The 22,091-nt window shown below is 35.1% G+C and overlaps 2 protein-coding genes across 2 annotated transcripts; one reads left to right on the top strand and one right to left on the bottom strand.

The window, feature by feature from the left end:
- Positions 1-5,280: 5,280 nt before the first annotated feature.
- On the bottom strand, positions 5,281-6,414 carry LOC127102385 (rust resistance kinase Lr10-like). The gene has a single exon (XM_051039757.1). It carries the CDS (start codon positions 6,412-6,414, stop codon positions 5,281-5,283), a length of 1,134 nt encoding a protein of 377 aa, XP_050895714.1.
- Positions 6,415-18,370: 11,956 nt separating this feature from the next.
- Positions 18,371-19,270, top strand: LOC127102384 (PR5-like receptor kinase). The gene has a single exon (XM_051039756.1). The coding sequence runs from the start codon at positions 18,371-18,373 to the stop codon at positions 19,268-19,270; it is 900 nt and encodes a 299-aa protein (XP_050895713.1).
- The last annotated feature ends 2,821 nt before the right edge of the window (positions 19,271-22,091 follow it).

The raw sequence follows: 22,091 nt of genomic DNA, 5'->3' as shown, positions 1-22,091 counted from the left end.
TATAAGGATGTTACTCTCATATATTTGAGAATCTTCTAGCTGACTTTTCATCCAGAGCATCTGAGTGTTGCATCCAAAAGTTGCAATTTATTTAGATTCAAAAGTTGATAGTTCTATTGTTGGTTGCCTTTTTATGGACCATGAGATCAGGTTGTCTCCTAGAAACTAACAACTTTCAGAAGTGCTTTTCCTCTTAAGTCTATCTCCGGAATAATCAACGTCATAATAACCCACTAGCTTGTAGTCTTTAGATTTTCTATCTCACAAGCTAAGGTTAATCGTACCTTTTAGATACCTGAAGATCCCCTTAACAACTGTTAAGTGGGATTCTCTAGGATCTGATTGGAAGCAAGCACGCAAAGAAACACTAAACAAAATGTCAGGTCTAGAAGTAGTCAAGTATAAGAGATATCCAATCATACCTTTGTATACCTTCTGTTCTACCTTAACACTTACCTAATCCTTCTCAAGGATACATGTAAGATGCATATGAGTCTTTGAAATCTTGCATTCTGACATGTTAAACTTCTCAAGAAGTTCCTTGGTGTACTTGTTTTGATGGATGTATGTTCTCTCTAGACTTTGATTGATCTGAATCCCAAGAAAAACTTTAGTTCTTCCATCAAACTCATCTCAAACTCTGCCTGCATAGACTTAACAAATTCCTTGCATAAGGTAGCATTAAGAGCACCAAATATTATATTATCAACGTAAATTTGAACAACAAGGATATTAATTTTGAATGATTTACAAAATAAAGTTATATCAACTTTTCCTTTGGTGAAATCATTTTCTAATAGAAAATTGCTTAGTCTTTCATACCATGCTCTAGGAGCTTGTTTCAGACTATACAATGATTTCTTAAGTTTGAAAACAAAATCTGGGTTTTTAGAATTTTCAAAACCAGGGGGTTGGTGTACATACACTTTTTCAGTAATGTTGGGTGCAAGTGCGAGTGGTTAAAGTCCCACATTGCATATGAATGGGTGGAATGTTGGATTTATAAGAGAGAGAATCCATTTATCTAACACCTTAAGATTTTGGGTTGAGATATGGTGTCTCTCACTCTTATGGTTCTGGAGAATTAGTCACATTAGTGTACTTGACTCTCTCGGGCTCCCCAATAGTGGTATTAGAGTCTGGTTTAGCTTTGCAGGGGATCATGAGCTGGATCCGGTGTTGGATCCTGTTATAGGATGCGGGGGACTCAAAATTATGGGGGAGAATGTTGGGTGCAAGTGTGAGTAGTTAAAGTACCACATTGCATATGAATGGATGAAATGATAGATTTATAAGAGAGATGACCCATTTACCTAACACCTTAAGGTTTTTGATTGAGATGTGACGTCTCCCTCTCTTGTGGTCCTAGAGCATTAGTCCCATTAGTGCTCTCGACTTCCCCTGACTCCCCAACATTTCCACCATATGAATGAAAAAGTTTTTAAGTTTAGTTTTTAAAAAAATTAGTTTGTGCTTTCAGATATGTCAAAGCTCATCCAACTGACAAAGAGGACAATATCCTTAATTTAAGTTTAGGGTTGAAGGCGCCTCTACATTGTTTCTGTTTTTTGCTATTTGATGTCTGCTTCTGTCTACCCCTAGGCATTTTAATCAATTAATTATTTGGCTATTTTGTGTTGTTGTTGTTGTTAGTTTCGCTATTTAAAAAATATAATTAAAAAATCAAAAAGAAAAATAATTAAATTCATCCCTAATATAGAATAATTCCTAAGAGCTTAGGAGACTTCCAATTGGAGTGCTGAAAATGTTTAAAACAAGGTCTTGCTAATAAAACGTACATGTTTGTGATTTTTTGATAACCTCTGTCACGCCAAAAGTAGTCAGGAAAGTAGTTAGCCTCTGAAAGAGTTTGAATTGTTTTAAATTATGGAATAAGATTCATTGTAGTATTTGGTTTAGGGGAGGAAACACCGTTGCTTAAGGATAGCACGAGGAAACATCGCATTTATAAATAAACACACAAATGTGTGCAAAATGAATGAAGTATGCGAACAAGCACTTCAAATAAAGTTCATGTGCCCGAAACTGGATGAACACTGAATATCTTCACCATTAGTAACTGTTTGAGTCATTACAAGTGATATTCCTTCATGTGAAAAGGTGGAGCATCTATAAATACTTATCAATATCAATAACAAAAATGCAAGTGGAAGCCTCAAGTTAAAAATGAACTAAAAGTTGAGAGCAAAATAGTTATTCCCCCTGGAGCATCTAGGAAGGATACACACACACAAACACACACACGCATGCACGCACATAAATACGTGAATAATTTGTAAAAAGACCGAGTTTTATGTCAACTTTTGGATGTGCCCCCCTTAGATGAATTTTGAGTTGTATATGAATTGAGCTGCTAGAGTAAGAGATGGAGGAAAGTAAAAAATTATTTTTTATGTTATCTATCGCATCGCCCGAGGACAAGTAATGATTCAATTTTAGGAGTGTAATAACTCCCATTTTGTGAGTTATTATAAATCTTAGCACTTGAATTTATCATTTTAATACAGTTATTTACTAGTTTATTTTAATGCATTTTGTTGTTTTTCAGTAGATTATAAATAGTACAATAAGTTCTTTTATTTGTTAGTTTTTATGCATTTGTTACTTGTGTAGAGATAATTTCTGATGATTTTTGGCATGACAGTTCTGGAATAACTCTTTAACCCCAATTGAAAGTAGAAAGTTGGATACAATGGAAGTCACAAAGAACATACACTCACAAATTTAGGGCTTACGTGGCACCAATCTAAAGAATGGAGTGCATTTGAATCAAATAACAAAGAGATAAGAACAAGGCACTAGAGGACAAAACTTTGTACCCACTACTAGAAAAAATAGCTTCATTGACACAATATTACAACAACCATTTTTCCATTGTCGTTATATAACAATTTTGTACGCGCATGTTTTTTTCTCTTCATTTTATTAAGAAACTTTTCATCATGGTTCCTTTAAATAACCGTGGTCATAGAGTTTGAATGACAAGCTTCGAGTCCCAACATAAATATTTTTCCTTTTTTTCAATAAATATTAGCGTGTGTCCCTTTTCATTTATTTTTATTTAAAAATTGAAAGTATAACAACCATGGTTATATGTTCCATATTGCACAACGGTTGAAGCTTGCAACCGTTGTGAAATATTTTCCCATAAAATTATAATATTACAGGTACTTCATTTTGTTCATAACACACAAGGGTGTCCTAACGAACGAGACGACAACAATAGCGAAACCTTCACCATCTTCATTCATTTCTAGAAATGAATATCATTTCTTGAAAGGAAATCATCACCCTATTCGAATTAGGTACATTACCAATTCGTCTCTGTAACACTTTTGAATGTTTATGTTCTTCGTAAGGGTTATTTACCATTATCTCTCTGAAGCTTCTGAATGTTAATGTTCTTTGCTAGGATGTTATGTGTATTGACATTGTTATGTGTATTATTCATGTTGTGATGTTCATGTTTTATTTAGATTTTTGAATATGCTTTAGGTTTTTGTGTTGGATATGTTGATGTTTTATTCAGACAGTATGACACTTCTGAATATGTTTATATTTTGGTGTTTCCATGTTCATGTTATATTCATCAATACTCTGAATCTCAACACAAAACAAACCTCTGAACCTCACTACCACTCCTAACCTTCAATTAACATCCTATATGTGATCATAACATCAATGCTACATAAAATTTCAAGGCGTGCTTCACTATCCTCACATGCATGTCCAAGCTTGGATCTCCTTGGCCTCTTTTAACCTTGAGTAAAACCCTTCCTCCCAATAAATGAGATCATTCTAAGGTTTCTCCATTAGGGATGAGTATGATTCTTTAAATCAAGAAAAAATGGAGATTAGAGATAAGGAAGCAGTAGTAGAAGGCTGATATGATATGAATTACTTGCCTTGAAGCATCAATGGTGGGATAACTTATTTTTCAACCATGACCCTTGAGGATGGGAGGAAAATGGTAATGAACTTGAGAAATTTTCTTCCTCCCTCTCCTCTCTCACACGGGCTCTTTATTTGGGGAGGAAATTCTGGTTTTTGGATTCCGCTACAAAGGTTTGCAAACTTAACAAAAGTCTCTACGACCTCAAGGAGACCAACAAACAATGATATTATAAATTATCTAATACGTTGATATCTCTTGGTTATAGCCATTCCACAGCTGATTATTTCTTGTTCACTAAATTTATTGATAACAACTTTAATGCCTTGTTAGTTTATATATGTGAAATTATCTTAACACGCAACAACATTACTGAAATGACAAACATAAAAGCCATCCTTCATAACAAGTTATGTATCAAAGACTTAGGTCGTCTAAGATGCTTCCTTGGTCTTGACGTGGCTAGATCCACATCAGAAAATTTTCTTAATCAACGTAGTTACACTCTTGACTTACTAAGTAACACAAGTTTGTTAGCCTCTAAACCTTTCATACTCCTTATAGTCTATGTATAAAAATGTATTGCCCTGATTATGCCCTCTTTCATGATTTAACACAATATAGAAGATTAATTGGCCAATTAACTTAGTTAACTATAATCCGTCGTGATATTTCTTTTGTTGTTCAACAACTTAGTCATTTATCTCAAAACCCATTAACAATCATTTCAAGGAAGCAATTAGAACCCTTTAATATTTAAAAACTAGCTCTGCTTAGAGACTATTCTATCTTGCCAATAAGAAGATCCACAACTGATTCTGCTAATTTTTTTTAGGAAAATTGCTTATCTCATGGAAGTCAAAGAAGCAAACAAAAATATCCCGCTCCAACTCGAAAACAAAATACAAAGTCCTAGATGCCCTCACATGTGAAGTTGAATGGATGCACCACCTCTTCAAAGATCTACGCATCACATTCAACAAGACAGTATCTATTTACTGTGACAACCTGCAATCCCCCACCTTTCACGAACATTCAAAACTGCCATATTATACAAGAAAAATTAGAAACAAATGTCATTAAACTCTTTTCCATTTACCTCTTACTGCACTTGCCTTTTCTTCCTTTCTTAGCAAGTTAGGACTTATTTCCATTCAAAGTCTTTCTTGTCGGAGAGTATCAGTAACACTGAACTCACAGATTTTATTTGGAACCACTTTTAAACATTTATTAAACAAAATACATTGCAAATGGAACCTGAAACTATAAGTGAACTAGTAACAATTAATATCAAAATTCAGAGAAATGATCAAATGAAACTTAATGTAATTTATAGTACAGAGTATTAAGTATTGTTGATTCCAACGTCATTCTATTTCTGAGATGACATCTAGTTCCAAGTTCAGACGCCTAGCAGCATTCGTTCTAGTTGCAGATGCAGAAGCAAAAGGATTAGGAGGCATCTCTAACTTCTCACCATTTCCTTCCAGCATTTGAACCACAGCCTTCATGGTTGGTCGATTCGCTGGGTGCCACTGAATGCACCAAAGTCCCACAACTGATAGCTTCTTTGCAATTCTAGCGTCTTCTTCTCCTTCTATATGGATTTTTATATCTTCCTCATTCTCTAAAAGATTATAAATCCATTGTGGATAGTGAACATGACTGCTATTTTCTTCGGTGTCATCGGTTATTTTCCTTCCTCCAACCATTTCAAGAAGCACCATCCCAAAACTATAAACATCTGACTTATAGGAAACATTGCCAAAGTTCCTAGAAAATACCTCTGGCGCAATGTAGCCCATAGTTCCCCTAGCCGTGGTCATTGACACAATACTTCTTTCCTTGGAACAAAGTTTGGCCAAACCAAAATCAGAAATTTTGGGTGTGAAATTATTGTCTAGCAATACATTATGGGGTTTGATATCGAAATGGAGAATTCGTTTATCACAGCCTTGGTGAAGATACTCAATTCCGTTAGCTATACCAAGAGAAATGTTTTGTAGTCTTTCCCAACCTAAAAAGACATCCTTAGTGTCTGCAGACGATATGAATTTCTGCAAGGAACCTTTTGGTAAAAATTCATACACCAGAGCTCGTTTGTTTCCGTCTGCACAAAAGCCAACCAAGCGAGCGACGTTGATGTGATGAATCTGACACATTGCTTCCATCTCATTGATGAACTCTTGGCCATTTCCTGTTGAAGTGTTTAGGACCTTCACAGCTACATGAACTTCGTTTGATAGCTTTCCTTTGAAGACAGATCCAAAAGCTCCCTGCCCCAGTTCTTCCTTAAAATGATTTGTAATTCTTTTTATGTCCGCGTAAGTATATCTAGCCGGCTTAAGAGCTTTATAGTCCTTCAAAAACTTTTTGATCCTTAGGTAATTCTTCCTTTCAATGTAAGTTACATAGATAAAATATGTTGCAACTTTTTGATCCTTATTTATATGATGTGGATGGTTATTTTGATTCAGAAGTGACACATATAGCAGAGTCATGCAGAATAGATATGAAGGTAAAGATGAAGAGGTGGGATGGAAATGTGGAATGTAATAGCAAATGTGGGTATCCAGAGGTTCATACTGAGTATGTCAATGGAATTGAGCTTCGTTGGCGACCAATAAGCTGTGAGCAACTGCAGAAACAGCAATACGGAGATGGTCGTCCGGAAGGGGGACGATTCACACTACGTTGCATTCTCTACAACGCAGAATTCAATTACCTTGACATTGCACAATCTTGTAAGTAAAATGAATACTCTGTTAGCGCCTTTGAATCTTTGGTGTTGTTGCAAAACTAAGAACAAATGGAATTGAAACAGAGAAATTAATTTGCACGATAAACTTCCAAAGCGTGTAGTTTTACACTAAGCTTAAGGAACAATTCACCCCACCAATCTTTCTATGTTGGATGCAAAAGGAGTTACCGGCGAATTTCCTGCAGGATACTTTGGAATCCTTAAAGAGAATTGCACAATCTCTCTAAACGTATTTGTTGATAATATTTTACAGAAGAATGTTTCTTTCAATTGCTCTCATGCATTAGAGAAGAGAAAGATGATTTAGAATGAGAAATTAATTGAGATTGGTTTTTTGTGTCTTTTTCCACCGTGACCATAACTTGTAATTTATATTGAAAATCACGTCTGTTATGAAACAGTAGCAACTCTTAGAAAATGCATGACACTATTCCAATTGCAACTTAATAACAACGTTTCGCATAAGAATAGCAAATATTTGTTTCTACGTTGCAACTACTCCTAAAAGAAAGGAAACCAATTAAATGGCACTTTAGACCAATAATAATTACTATAGACCATGCAATTTGAATATAATATTTATATTTATATTATTAATTCAAATAATATAATCATACAATTAATTATTATTTTGGAAATTTTCTCACAATCCCCCACCATTTTCAAAATAACTAAATCTCATAATTCTGGAAAAATCATGGTTTCAGATATTGGTATCTCACGATTTGAACCAATACTTAGTAAGATATGGGTTTCACTCATCCCGAATAGACATTGGTAGACAAGCTTTGAACCAACAACTCATTAGAACAAGTGTGCAAAACTTACACATGAAATCTCGATACTATCAAAAGAATTGTAAATATGACACATTTGATAAGGCCCTATGTCATGTATCCTTTTCATGAGAATTTAATAGTCAAACCCTTGAACTCTATGAAGCAGCCTACTTCATTCTCATATAGGTAGACTATATCAGAAAAGCTCCCATAATAAGCATTCCAGCAAACATATGCTATATATCTATTAAGAGAATAATCTCATCCTATCACTTTTACTTTTATGGTTTGAGTACTTTTTGCCCATTGGGATGTTTCTATTGTTAAGTACTTCAATCACTCTAATAATATACTTTCATCATTGAACTCAAGACTTGATTTTAATCAAGTGTGAGTTGAGTTTCCACTATTGGTGATCAATAAGATATGGGCTTGAGACTCATCCACAATGATGTCTTCAACACCATGTCTTTTGTCAGACCTTTCGTCAAAGGATCTGTAAGATTATTATTAGTTCTTACGTATATTATGGAGATTACTCCATTTGAAATTAAATCTTTCACATAGCTATGTCTTATACCAATATGTCTAGATTTTCCATTATATACTTGGCTATATGCTTTAGATAGTGTGGATTGACTATCACAATGTATGGATACAGGTGCTATTGGCTTTGGCCAAATAGGTATCTCATACAACAAGTTTCTTGGCCATTCAGCCTCTTTACTACCTGCAGCCAGAGCAATAAATTATGCAGCCATGGTGGAGTCGGCAATGCAAGTCTGTTTCTTTGAACCCCAAGAAACCGCAACCAAGATTGAAGATCCATCCACTAGTGGATGCATGATCTTCTATATATGTTACCCAACTGGCATCTGTATACCCTTCTAAAACCGAAGGATATCCACTATATGTTAAAGTGTAGTTAATCGTCCCTTTCAAGTATTTTAATACTCTATTAATAGCATGTCAATGATCTTTACTTGGATTACTTGTATACCGACTTAACCTACCAACAACATATGCTATATCAGGTCTAGTACATGTCATAACATTCATCAAGCATCCAATTACCTTTGAATATTCAAGTTGTGCCACTGAACACCCTTTATGTGGTTGCAAATTAACATTTTGATCAAATGGGGTAGAAACGGATTTGCAATCCAAATGATCAAATTTCTTAAGCACCTTTTCAATATAGTGAGATTGGGATAAGCCAATATGTTCACCATCTCTTATGATTTTAATCCCTAAAATCACATCTGTTTCACCTAAGTCTTTCATATCAAAAAATTTGGATAAGAAAGCTTTAGTCTTTTCTACCTCTTTTAATTCAGTACCAAAGATTAACATATCATCCACATATAAACAAATCATAACTCCTTTTTCATTGTTGAATTTACTATAAATACATTTGTCAGATTCATTTATTTTGTATCCATTGGCCAACATAACTTGGTCAAATTTTTGATGCCATTGTTTGGGCGCTTGTTTTAACCCATATAAAGACTTAGTTAATTTACACACTTTATGTTCTTGGCCTTTGATAACAAACCCTTCAGGTTGTTTCATATACACCTCTTCATCCAATTCTCCATTTAGGAAAGCAGTTTTAACATCTATTTGATGAATGACAAATTTATAGATGGAAGCGAGTGCCATAAGCACTCTAATTGATGCAATTCTTGCAACAGGTGCATAAGTATCAAAATAATCAATTCCTTCTTTTTGTGTAAATCCTTTAGCGACAAGTCTAGCTTTGAATTTTTCAATGGTACCATCAACTTTCATTTTCCTTTTAAAGATCCATTTACAACCTATGGATTTTTGACCCTGGTGGGAGATCTACTAATTTCCAGGTTTTATTACCCATAATCGAGTCCATTTCCTCTTGGATGGCTTCTTTCCAAAAGGCTGAATCTTGAGATTTTATTGCCTCTTCAAATGTTTCTGGATCATTCTCTAGGTTATAACAAATTGGTCCATAACGATTTATAGAATCATTATTTCCTTCTACAAGGAACATGAAGAAGTCTGATCCATAATTTTTTACTTTTCGGATTCTTTTACTTTTTCTAGGTTCTGAACATCCCAACATATCATTATTTGATACATTATTTTCTAGACTTTGAACATCATAATGAACATTGTCTTTGCAATTTTGAATTGAGGTAAATCTACTTTCTTGAAAAATTGCATCTCGTGACTCAATCACGGTATTAATAGGATATGAGTCATTGGATTCAATAACCATGAATCTATATGCTTTGCTGTTTTCAGCATAGCCCAGAAATACACATTCAATTCCTCTTTCTCCCAATTTCTTTCTTTTTGGTTCAGGCACCTTAACAATTGCTCTACAACCCCAAACTTTTAAATATTTAAGATTTGGTTTTCTTTTCTTCCAGAGTTCATATGGGGTTATCTTGTTCCTTTTATTAGGAACTCTATTCAGTATATAACATGCAGTTAGCATGGCTTCACCCCAATATCCTTTGGATAAACCAGAATATGATAACATGGCATTCACCATTTCTTCCAACACCCTATTTTTCCTTTCTGCTATCCCATTTTGTTGTGGGGAATAGGGTGCAGTTATTTGATGTATAATACCAGTGGACTCAAAATAATTAGGATGATAGAATTATCCCCCTCTATCACTCCTAAAACATTTAATAAAAGTTTCATGCTGGAGTTCTACTTGAGCTTTAAAATTTTTGAATTTTTCTAAAACTTCATCTTTAGAGTGCATTAAATAAATATAACAAAATCTAGTGCAATCATCAATGAAAGTGACAAAATATTTTTTACCACCAATGGTAGGCCAACCATGTAAATCACATACATCAGAATGAATTAAGTCTAATACTTTAGAATTTCTTTCAACTCTCTTAAAAGGTTGTCTTGTAATTTTAGTTAACATGCATGTGGTACAAGAATTTAAGTTTATATCAAAAATAGGAATTAAACCTGATTTCATCATGTCTTTTAATTTACTAAAATTAACATGTCCTAGTCGCATATGCCATAAATCACAAGACTCAACAGTATAAGCAGAAATCACATTATTATTATTATTATTATTAACAATATTACACATGAACATATTCTCACAAAGATAACCTTTCCCCACAAACATCCCCCCTTTGGAGAGAATAAATTTATCTCCCTCAAATACAGATTTGAAACCATACTTATTAAGTAAAGGTACAGAAATCAAGTTTTTCCTAACTTCAGGAACATAGAATACATCTTTAAGAGTGAGTATTTTTCCAAATGTGAATTCAATCTCTACCGATCCTTTTCCTTTGACTTGGACAGTAGAAGCATTTTCCATGTACAAAACACTACCATCTTCTTCATTAATGGTCTTGAATAGTTCTTTATTTTTGCACACATGACGGGTAGCACCAGAGTCTATCCACCAAGAATTAACATCTTCTATCATGTTGATTTCAGAAATAACAGCAACAAGATTTTCTTTTATTGCACTTGAATTCTTATCTTTGTTCTTTTTCTTTAAGAACCTGCACTCATGTTTAAAGTGTCCTGGATTTCCATAATGATAACAATTTCCTTTCTTTTTCTTTAGGTTGTTATAACCTTTGTGGTTTTCATGAGAATTTTTGAAATCTCGTTTTCTTTTATTGGAATGTTTGCTTGAATTTCCTTCCTCCATCACATGGACCTTCTCTTGAGTAAATTGGCTTTTAGTATCATCTTGTTTTCGATACTCTTCTTCTAAACGAAGGTGATTACCCAATTGTTCAAGAGAAATATCCTCCTTCTTATGCTTCATGGTTCTTTTAAAATCTTTTCAAGAAGGAGGAAGTTTATCTATTATGGAGGATACAATTATAGTTTCATCCATGTGCATATTATGTTGTTTGTAATTATTGAGAATACGTTCAATTTCATGCATTTGTTCCATAACAGGCCTACCATCTATCATTTTATAATTATTAAATTGAGAAACAAGAAACTTCTTACTTGTAGCGTCCTCTTGCATGTATCTTGATTCCAATTTTTCCCATAACTCTTTTGCGGAGTTACTGCTCTGATAAATGTCAAACAACGAATCACACATACCGTTGAGGATGTGTCCCATGCATATATAATCATCATTGTCCCACTTTTGTCTCTCTCTAGTTTCAGCAATTGTTTCATCTTCTTTTTCTTCCGGTTTTGGAATGTTAAGGACATACACCACCTTCAGTGTTGTGAGAAGAAATTTCATTTTTTTCTGCCAACGAATAAAATTCCCTCCATCGAATTTCTCTAATTTCACAAAGTCAGAAGTCATCTCTTTTAGTGAAGCAGCCATTGAATATGAAAAAAATTGTTCCTTAAGATTGTTAGCGCCTTTGAATCTTTGGTGTTGCTGCAAAACTAAGAACAAATGGAGTTGAAACAGAGAAATTAATTTGCACGATAAACTTCCAAAGCGTGTAGTTTTACACTAAGCTTAAGGAACAATTCACCCCCACCAATCTTTCTATGTTGGATGCAAAAGGAGTTACCGGCGAGTTTCCTGCAGGATACTTTGGAATCCTTAAAGAGAATTGCACAATCTCTCTAAGCGTATCTGTTGATAATATTTTACAGAAGAATGTTTCTTTCAATTGCTCTCATGCATTAGAGAAGAGAAAGATGATTTAGAATGAGAAATTAATTGAGATTGGTTTTTTGTGTCTTTTCCCACCGTGACCATAACCTGTAATTTATATTGAAAATCACGTCTGTTATGAAACAGTAACAACTCTTAGAAAAGGCATGGAACTATTCCAATTGCAACTTAGTAACAACGTTTCGCATAAGAATAGCAAATATTTGTTTATACGTTGCAACTACTCCTAAAAGAAAGGAAACCAATAAAATGGCACTTTAGACCAATAATAATTACTATAGACCATGCAATTTGAATATAATATTTATATTTATATTATTAATTCAAATAATATAATCATACAATTAATTATTATTTTGGAAATTTTCTCACATACTCTTCCTATCTAATTATAATTGCTTAATATACGTCAGTCCTGCGGAATAATTATGTGTGCCATTGTTGAGCACTTCTGAATATTTGGAATTGAAATCAAATATCGTTATTCAATCTCTTTGGATGTAACCCATATTCGTTTTTTTTTACCTTTCATGATGAAATGGAGAAACAATTTAGTGATAACTTTCTCCCTCATTTCAATATTCTTATAATTGAGTATATTTAATATCTTTCTTTCTCAATAAAAGGGGATTAAAAGGAAGCAACATATAACATAGTCAGGTGGTTCACTCCACCATTTATTTATTTGTTTCTGGGTCGGAATTTTCTTCTCATCATTCACTTTTCCTCGTTAATTCTGCCTGCGATATTTCCTTGGATTGGAGGATAAATTCCCATCTTCTTCTGCCGCTTGATCATCGAGGCCACGTTTATCTCCATAATAGTGGCTTCACCTTCCTTCTATTCATGTTGCAAAGTTTGATATATCTTTTTCAGTCTAGTCAGGTCGTCACTGATGGTGACTGCATCATCATGGACGTTATGATATTTCATTTTTATTTGGATTGGAGAGGCCACAACATCTAATATTACCACGAAGGGACGCCCTAAGATACAATTGTAAACACTTCGACGTAAGGCGACCAGAAACTAGGCATCCACAATTCTAATATTCTATCATTCTCCCTGAGTGACCATAAGCTCCACGTATCCCAATGGATGGATCACAGTGCCATTGAAGACTTGCTGATCCTGCTCTTCATATGATAATAAGTTCTCTTTCTTCAATTCTATTTTTTCAAAAAGTTTGACATACATGATGTGGCAAGAACTTCCCTCGTCAATCAAAACTCGAGACACGCCAAAGTTGGCTATGGTCACTCACTATTATTACCAAAGAGAATATCTCGTTTGAAATTCCTCATACCTTCTCATTGTCTCGGAATCCAAGGATATGCCTTTATGGATTGATGGCTAATATGTTCCCCCATCATTTTTACTTATAGTCATCAACTCAGTGATCTTCCTTTTTATTGTACCTTTGGATGGTACGTTTGGCCTAGGGGCTCTCCCGGTTATATAGGAGATATTGTGACGCTTACCTTCACTTTAGTTCCAAGTGGATTGAATGCATTTAGTAAAACAATAACATGGAGAAGTGTCCAAGTATTCAAGATTGGTCTAATTTACTAAAGTTGTATGAAATTGCAGAAGAGGCAATTACTGAACGTGATGCTCTAGCATGTTAGTGCGACATCTGGGTCTTGCTTAATAGGCGCTAGAATGCTATGTTTTGGAGTATGTTATGCAAAAGATTTGTTAGAGATTAATTGTTATTGATTTAACAATATGATTACGTGACTTGTTTGAAGTTGGATGGAAATTAATTCGAATTTAAATTAAAATAAATCATATATTGTTGGAGATATTTAAGGAACAAATTAAATATGCAACCGATTCTGCATTAATTCTGGACGAAATTAAAAATATTATCCTTGGGTTGGAGGGACATTAATTCGAATTTAATTAAAGATTTAAATTAAAACAAATCATATATTGTTGGAGATATTCAAGGAACAAATCAAATATGCAACAGATACTGCATTAATTATGGACATAATTAAAAATATTATCCAATGAGAAAAATCCAGAATCATTATGTTATATGAGGAGCTCAAAACCTACATTAGAAACCAAATAATACATTGAAGATTTAGAGTGTTAGTATTCAACATTTATTATTGAGTTGTAATCTCCAATCACGGATCGTGTGATTGAGAAATAAGTGAGTATGTTCTCATATTTAAGGGGAGGCTCTAAATAGAAAGTCATTGGATAATGTTAGAAAGAGACATTGAACAACATAGAGTTTTTTGTTTCTTGTAAGACTAATTTTACTAAGCTACTAATAGTGAATTTGCTTTCTTGGATTATGGACTCGGTCCCCCAAACGTAGGTGTGGTTTCACCGAACTGGGTAAACAATTGATTGTGTTCTTTATTGCTTTTATACTCCATCATCTAGTACTGGTTTTATAGTGGTTTTGATTTGTCTTATCGAACATGTTGAAGCAACGTGTTCGACATACGTCCTCTGAGGAACAACATTTCATTTATGTCCTTCACTTTCCTCAGTGCATGCATCCTTACCTTTTCCCAAGGCTATGACCTCAATTGTCTTCTTATAAGATTACATTTTCTTTGGAGATTCTTCGTTACTCCTCTTCTTATCATTGGTATACTCAGATAGCCATCCATTTTTTATAAGCCCTTTGATCACATCCTTGAGCTGAATGGAATCGTTCGTATTATGGCCATGGATTTTATGGAAGCGATAATACTTTGACCTATCAATTCAGGAGGACTATCTAACTGGATATGAGTTTCTTATTCCAACTTCCTTAAATTCAGTGTTAGCATACACTGCAAGGATCCTTTCGTGGGAGGTGTTCAACGAAGTGTAGGAGTAAAATCTCTCTCTCTCTCTCTCTCTCTCTCTCCCATGCTTTGACGATAAAACTTTCCATTTTTTACCACATTGAAGAAAAGGGAGAAATTCAAATGGACAAGAGAATTCAAAGAAGCCCTTTTGAAATTAAGAACCTTTTTGGTGACACCCCCGATACTGACTCTCCCAAAGGAAGGGGCCTTTATTCTTATACCTATTAGTGACTAATAGTTCCATGAGTTCTATGTTAGTTTAGAAACTAAATGATGTGAAAGGTCGATCAACTTTATAAGCAAGATCTTTTAAGAGGTGAAACTTAGGTATAAAAAAAAGGTTGGCATTGTTTGGTAGTAGTGATAATGGCAGGGAAGTTAAGGTCATACTTCCAAGGTTATAAAATCATGGTCAAAACTAACTACCTAGGTTTCTAAGTTCTAAATGAGCCATACCTAATGGGAAGAATGGTTTCATGATGTCTAGATCTGTTAGAGCATATATTTCGTCCCAATATCTAGTATTAAATCACGTGTCATATTTGATTCCTTGGAAAAATTTAGATCTCCTACAGGAAAAGACATCCCCTACATATGTATTTTATCAATAAATTGAGCATGTAATATGAAGAGGAACGAGGGCGAAGTGATGCTAAAAGGTCTGAGTGATATCCTGATTGAAAAGTCTTTAAGATTCAAATTCAAAGTCAGTAACAACTAGGCAGAGTGTGAAGCCCTAATTGTAGGAATCGGTATGGTGAGAGAAATGGGTGTGTTCAACCTCCGAGTTAGCAATGATTCTCAACTTTTTAGAAGTCAAGTTGTTGGCGAATACTAGTCTAAAAAATCACGACTAGTGAAGTTTTTGCAGAATGTTTGAGAGTTGGTGAAGTATTTCAATTTCTTTGAAGTAATTACCTAGGGAAGAAAGCGATTTTTTACGAAAATAACCCATTTTTTCAAGGAAATTCTCAAAATACCCATGGTTTCAAAAAAAATCCCAAACTACCCCACTTTTAGGAGGAGTCGCCAATTGAATTGGAGACTCCTCTTAAAAATTGAATGGAGGCGCCAATTCAATTGAAGGCTCCTCCTAAAATGCAATTTTTATGTTATAAATAGATGCGTTGTGTGAGTAATTGTTCCACATCTCATACAATCATTTGGAAATCATGTTTAGTGTTCGTCGCCGATACGGTAAGGTGATTTATGCGAGAGACAAACCTTAGATGCTGATGTTGTTCTGGAGCATCACTACGTTCGATCAACTGAAGAGGGAGTTGGTTCGTTGGTTAGATGAAAAAATACCAGAAGGGAAAAAATTAGAAGTATTGAGAGACTTGACAGTATCTTTGGTTGGGTGCGAATGAAGACTGATAAGGATGCTAGGGAAATGATGTTCGGTCGAGACGACATCAATTTGATTGTTGTAATTAGTTAGAAATATTTCTGTTTTCAGATAGCTTATTTTGTACTGATGTTTGTTGTGAACCTAGTTGTAACAAAAACTTAATGATATATAATGATTGAAGGTTACAGAAATACAATGTTACAAAAAGCTTAAGACCTATATGATGCTCCTTGATTGAGACAGTTGTTCTTGTTGTGTCCTGGTTGACCACAGATACTACATAATCTTATCATTTTATCTGTGGAATCCATCTCTGTTCTGATACGTGTGCTGTTTGGTCTTTCTTTTTTCTTTCTACGCATCTCGTCATTGTGTCAAACAATATCACCTTCATATGGAGGCCAGTAATCCTCCATTGGTAGTACCGAGAAGCTTTGATTATATACATTCATGACGGTGTCGGCCTTGTATACATTAGATAAATGGCTGTAAGCATCTTGACGAGTATAAGCGCATGCTGCAATGACATGGGAGCAAGGTATGCGGAAGGCCTGAAATTTTCCACAATCGCACCAACTTCTGTTTAGTCTAACAACGTAGGCTAAATTTGGTCTTCCCTCGTTGTGGTCCATTGTTTCCTGGACGCTGGAATTTTTCCTATGACGGTCAAAGACTGTTACAGTGTGTGTGCTAGTTTTGATGCTCTCCTCTTTCATGACCTTCATGCAACACTCACTGAATATTTGCCCGGACATTAACACTACACTTCATCTTTCACCTCTGGTTGCGAACGTAGAAGTCAACCTATAATAGGTTGATCTTACCAAGGCGGTTATCGGCAAATTTCGAATTCCTTTGAATACCCCGTTCATGCATTCCAGAAGGTTTGTTGTCATGTGGCCCCATCGACAACCTCCGTCAAATGTCCTTGTCCACTGTATGTTATTTAGCCATCTCCATGCGTCTTCATTAGACAGTCTAATTTCATCACGATAATATTGAAATGACGACTGAGTTAGAGCATACCCAACATTCACCACCTTCTTGCGAAGATTCTTATCTTTTATAGCTCGCATGAAGTTTTGTGCAATGTGTCTGATGCAATAGACATGGGTAGAATGAGGATCATGACATCCGTTGTCATGGTTGTTGTAGGCACTCTCAATGGTAGCATGTCTATCAGAAATCAAACAGAGATTGACTTGTGGAGCCACATGCGTTCTGAGATGTCGAAGAAAGAAACCCCATCCACCAACCGTTTCACCTTCAACAAGAGCAAAGGCAATGGGAAAGACATTGTTGTTGCCGCCTTGTGCAACCGCCATGAGCAAAGTACCCTTGTATTTTCCGTATAACCAAGTGCCATCAATTTGAATAATAGGTTTGCAGAATGCGAAACCTTTGATGCACGGGTCAAATGCCCAAAAGAGACGGTGAAAGATTCTATTACCTGTAGCACAGGTTCTGTCTGGCATCATCGCTGACAATGTCTCCATAATTGCCACAGATCTTGGGACATATGTTTTTAGTGTCCATAAAAACCGTGGCAATTCCTTGTATGAATCCTCCCAGTTGCCGAAAACGTGTTCAACATCCTTTGTCCTCGCAATCCAGACTTTCTTGTAAGATGGAGTATAATTATATGTTGTTCGGATATGGGATATAATTATACTCACCTTCACTAATGGGTCTTTATTCAACAACGGCAGAATGTCTTGACATATCAACGCTGCGCTTAGTTTACGGTGATCTTGTTCAGCGTTAGTTGCAATACAACTGTGAGGTGAGTCTATTGAAGCGATCTCTCGAGAGTCGTTTTTCTTAAATCCCAATAACTATATAATACTTGTATAAATATTTAAAGGCATTCTTAGAAAAACTAACGAAAATACTATGCTCCCCCTCAATTTTATATAATCTTTTTATTAATAATTTGGTTTATTTGTACAGTGCTCCCATGGATTGTTGTAAAGTTTGTTATTGGTTTACCCATTGTGGTTACCATCTTGATATTTAAATGGAGAAAAAAGCATTTATCCATATATGACACGGTTGAAGATTTTATCCAAAGTCACGACAATTTCATGCCGATCCGGTATTCTTATTCTCAAATTAAATCGATGACCAAACATTTCAAACATGAGTTGGGTAAAGGGGCTTATGGTTCTGTCTATGAAGGAGAGCTTCGCAGCAAACGCAAAGTAGCTGTTAAGGTATTGACTAAACCCCAAACCAATGGACAAGATTTCATCAATGAAGTTGCAACCATTGGAAGAATTCATCATGTCAATGTGGTGCAACTAATTGGATATTGTGTTGAAAGAACAAAGCAAGCTCTGGTTTATGAATTCATGCCTAATGGTTCTCTTCATAAACACACGTTTTCACAAGAGCAAGGAAACTCATCTTCATTAAGCTACCACAAAATCTACGACATTTCTCTTGGAATTGCTCGTGGAATTCAATACCTACACCAAGGTTGTGACATGCAAATCATACACTTTGATATTAAACCACATAATATTCTTCTTGATGAGAATTTAAACCCAAAGATATCCGACTTTGGTTTAGCAAAGTTGTTTCGAATAGATCAAAGCATTTTAACTTTAACAGGAGTACGAGGAACAATGGGTTACATGGCTCCTGAGTTGTTGTACAAGAACATTGGAAGCATATCTCATAAAGCTGATGTTTTTAGTTTTGGAATGATGCTAATGGAAATGGCAGGTAAAAAAAAGAATTGTTGGCAAGATTACTTTCCTAAGTGGATTTATGATCAGTTTGAGGAAACAATAGATACAGACAATGGAACAGAAGAGGAAAAGAATGTTGCAATGAAGATGATTGTGATTGCCTTGAAATGCATACAAATGAAACCAGACGATCGTCCATCAATGAATGAAGTGATAGAAATGCTTGAAGGAGATGAAGTGCCTCAACACCTTCCACCTGATTCACAATCTTTGTTAACCTGGCAGACCATGTCAACAGATGCAAATGAATTTGATGATGACAACTAACATTCATCATGAACTACGTGTGAAGTGGAATTGCGATAAGTATGAAAATGAAACCAATGATATTGGTTCCAACTATCATGCAGACTTAATTAGGGTACTAGTAGATAAGTTCTGCAATTTTTTCATGCATTTTTGTTTCTTTACTTTTATTAGCATATGTTAATTTAGACGCTATGACTTTTTCATACTCAGTCATCCAACATGCATGTAAAGTGTAGACTTTAATAACCTGCATCATGAATAATCTTAAAGATTTTTGAATAATCTTGCATGTTCAAAGATGCTGAGGCGTTTCTCAAATCATTTTGTTATATACTCTCTTCGGTTGCTCCTAATCTTGCATATTCCATAAGCCAAGTAGTTCTAAATTGTTAGAGAGCTCATTTGTGGCATGTGACCCCTAACATAAGATATCAAATATATCAACACTGGTATATTGCCAAGACAGAGGAAGTTTAATATTCGGTCACATGTTATGCATGTGTTTTAACTTTTTTGTTTGATCTAGGCATCATAGATTTTGGCTAAAACCAGAATCTGAATTCTAAATGGTAAAAAAAATAAAAAAATATTTATTCGTCGACGTGTCTGGCTGACGTCGAAAATATGAGTAATGTTGTCGTTGAAAATGTTGGACGAAGTATCTCTTATCAAAAAAATACCAAGTCCTCAATCTTTATCTCTGATCTTGATACTTCAACTTCTTCAAATTTTTCTCACTATGCTAAGACTTTTGACACTGTCGAAAATCTCGGCTAACAAACTGCCCCCCCAAAAGGTATCTTTCGACTAAAAGGATATATGGGCGTTTTTTGTGTGTGCCCTTTTTGACATTATTTCACCTAATGGAATGACGTCATGGACATCACGATCTTTCCATTTACCATCACATGAAGTTAACCAACTACACGAAGGTCGTGATATCTGCCTTAGCCAATTGATACTAGGATCCTTCTACGAAACCTTAGGGTTAGCCACTGAAACCCTAAAAAACCTCAAACCCAATGACAACTTGTTGTCGGCTGGACCATACTGGTTGCTAAATGTCATGTTTGAACTTTTTTTAGATGTCGAAAAACCCAACGACGCTGACGAGACCATTAAGAATAGGCGTGTTAAAGGTGTTCGACTTGCCCTCAAACTAACAAAAATAGATCATATCGAGAAGCTTTTTCGACTTATTTCCTGATGTTCACCAAATGCCACAACTTCACTCCCACAATGACTCCTTTCGTCATTAGAACTCATGAGCCTGAGTGGTTCACCAGAAAGTTATCTACTACTGGCGAATAGAAGGTTGAATTGAATAAAATATGGGAAGCTTTCCTTACTCCAAAGCTTCTTTTGACCGAACTTGGGACCTCCAAAGGAAATGTGAATATATTATGTTATCAACCCAATATGGTGTCACGCAAATTTGGAGTTACCCAAACTGTGTCCAAGCCCTTTTTCAACCGAAAAAGTGAACTTTGTATTTGCACTTAGAATACTCAGATGATGAATACCTTTGACATCTTGCTCGACACACTGCTGATCACGATGTGCTCACACCGTTTGCTTTTCAACCATCTTTCTATTGCACTAGAGAATTCGAGATTTGGTGGAAAGCCTACCATGCAAAATAATTTCTTGAGGTTGCAACATTATCCTAGTATCTAACTAATGATTTCTCTTCTCTGCAGCAAAAGTTCAAAAAAGGTAGAGACAAACACATCAAAGAGATCCAGGCTTTCCAAAAATATTTTGAAATTGTGTATGAACCCAATGATCTTAGTCAGACGATCTGTGAAGTTGTCGTGATCCTAAAGAAAAAATGATGGTGAAGCTTCCCAACTTGAAAATCTATGATTATGTGAAGGATAAGTACACATTTGCACTGAATTATTATCCTCTTAATTTTCCTCTTTTTCCTACCAGCGATATGGCTCTGGATTTCACCCATCCATTTCCATGGTGGTTCATTTGTGTGGAAGACATAAAGGGGCTCAAGAATGAGAGCCTGAAACCTGCTAAACGAGTGACTCTGACTAATCACGACATATATAGTTTCAAAAGACACCTTCATGTCGACATAAACCATGTCAGGGTTGAAACCCCTATACATGAAAGTGAGGAAAGTAGATGATTTCTTTAAAATCCATTTAAACCCATATTCCTTTCTTCCTTGTTTACATTTGATTTTGTATGCTTTCATCGGTCGAACACATGAAGAGGACCAGAGATGTTGCCAGTGCTGCAATAACCTTAAAGAAACCAAAAGTCGAAGCAACTCCAACAAAAACCACACATGTCAGTTCTAAAATCTGAAACTTGGTTTTAAATTGTTTAATGTATTGATCTTACTTGATTTTCTCCCTATGAATTTCTTGCCTTTATCCAGGATGATGGCGAAACTGCTGATGGCAAAACTCAACCCATCCATGTCAACGATTCTTCTCCTGAACCTCAAGCTAAGAAGAAAAAGCCAAAGACTACTAGGGTTAATTTCATACCCTAATTTTGTCTGGGCATTTTAAAACTTTCATTCGTTTGACTTTACTTCACTTTTCATCATCTGCATAGAATGATATGTCTTTCATCACGCACAATGCATAAAATGTCAATCATAATAAGTTTTCGGATATACAAACATACTGGTTGAATGGTTTCTCAAAAATACGTAAAATTAGAGGGCGAAAAATATAAAGATGGGCCTGCATAATTAGTGTTATTAATCTATGGTTCGTGCAGTTTAACCTGACATGCTCGTTTTATTTTTTAGTCTCCTTCTTCGGTCTCATTTTGATCATCCTAAGTCTTTTCAACCTGACATTTTTTACTT

The sequence above is a fragment of the Lathyrus oleraceus genome, chromosome 7 (genome assembly GCF_024323335.1).
Source record: "Lathyrus oleraceus cultivar Zhongwan6 chromosome 7, CAAS_Psat_ZW6_1.0, whole genome shotgun sequence".
NCBI classification, from domain to species: Eukaryota; Viridiplantae; Streptophyta; class Magnoliopsida; order Fabales; family Fabaceae; genus Lathyrus; species Lathyrus oleraceus.
The sequence above is the reverse complement of the archived record's forward strand: the minus strand, read 5'-3'. Positions and strand labels throughout refer to the sequence as shown.

Coding starts and splice junctions, on each gene's coding strand:
- LOC127102384 (XM_051039756.1), top strand. CDS start 18,371: ATGACCAAACATTTCAAACATGAGTTGGGTAAAGGGGCTTATGGTTCT.
- LOC127102385 (XM_051039757.1), bottom strand. CDS start 6,414: ATGACTCTGCTATATGTGTCACTTCTGAATCAAAATAACCATCCACAT.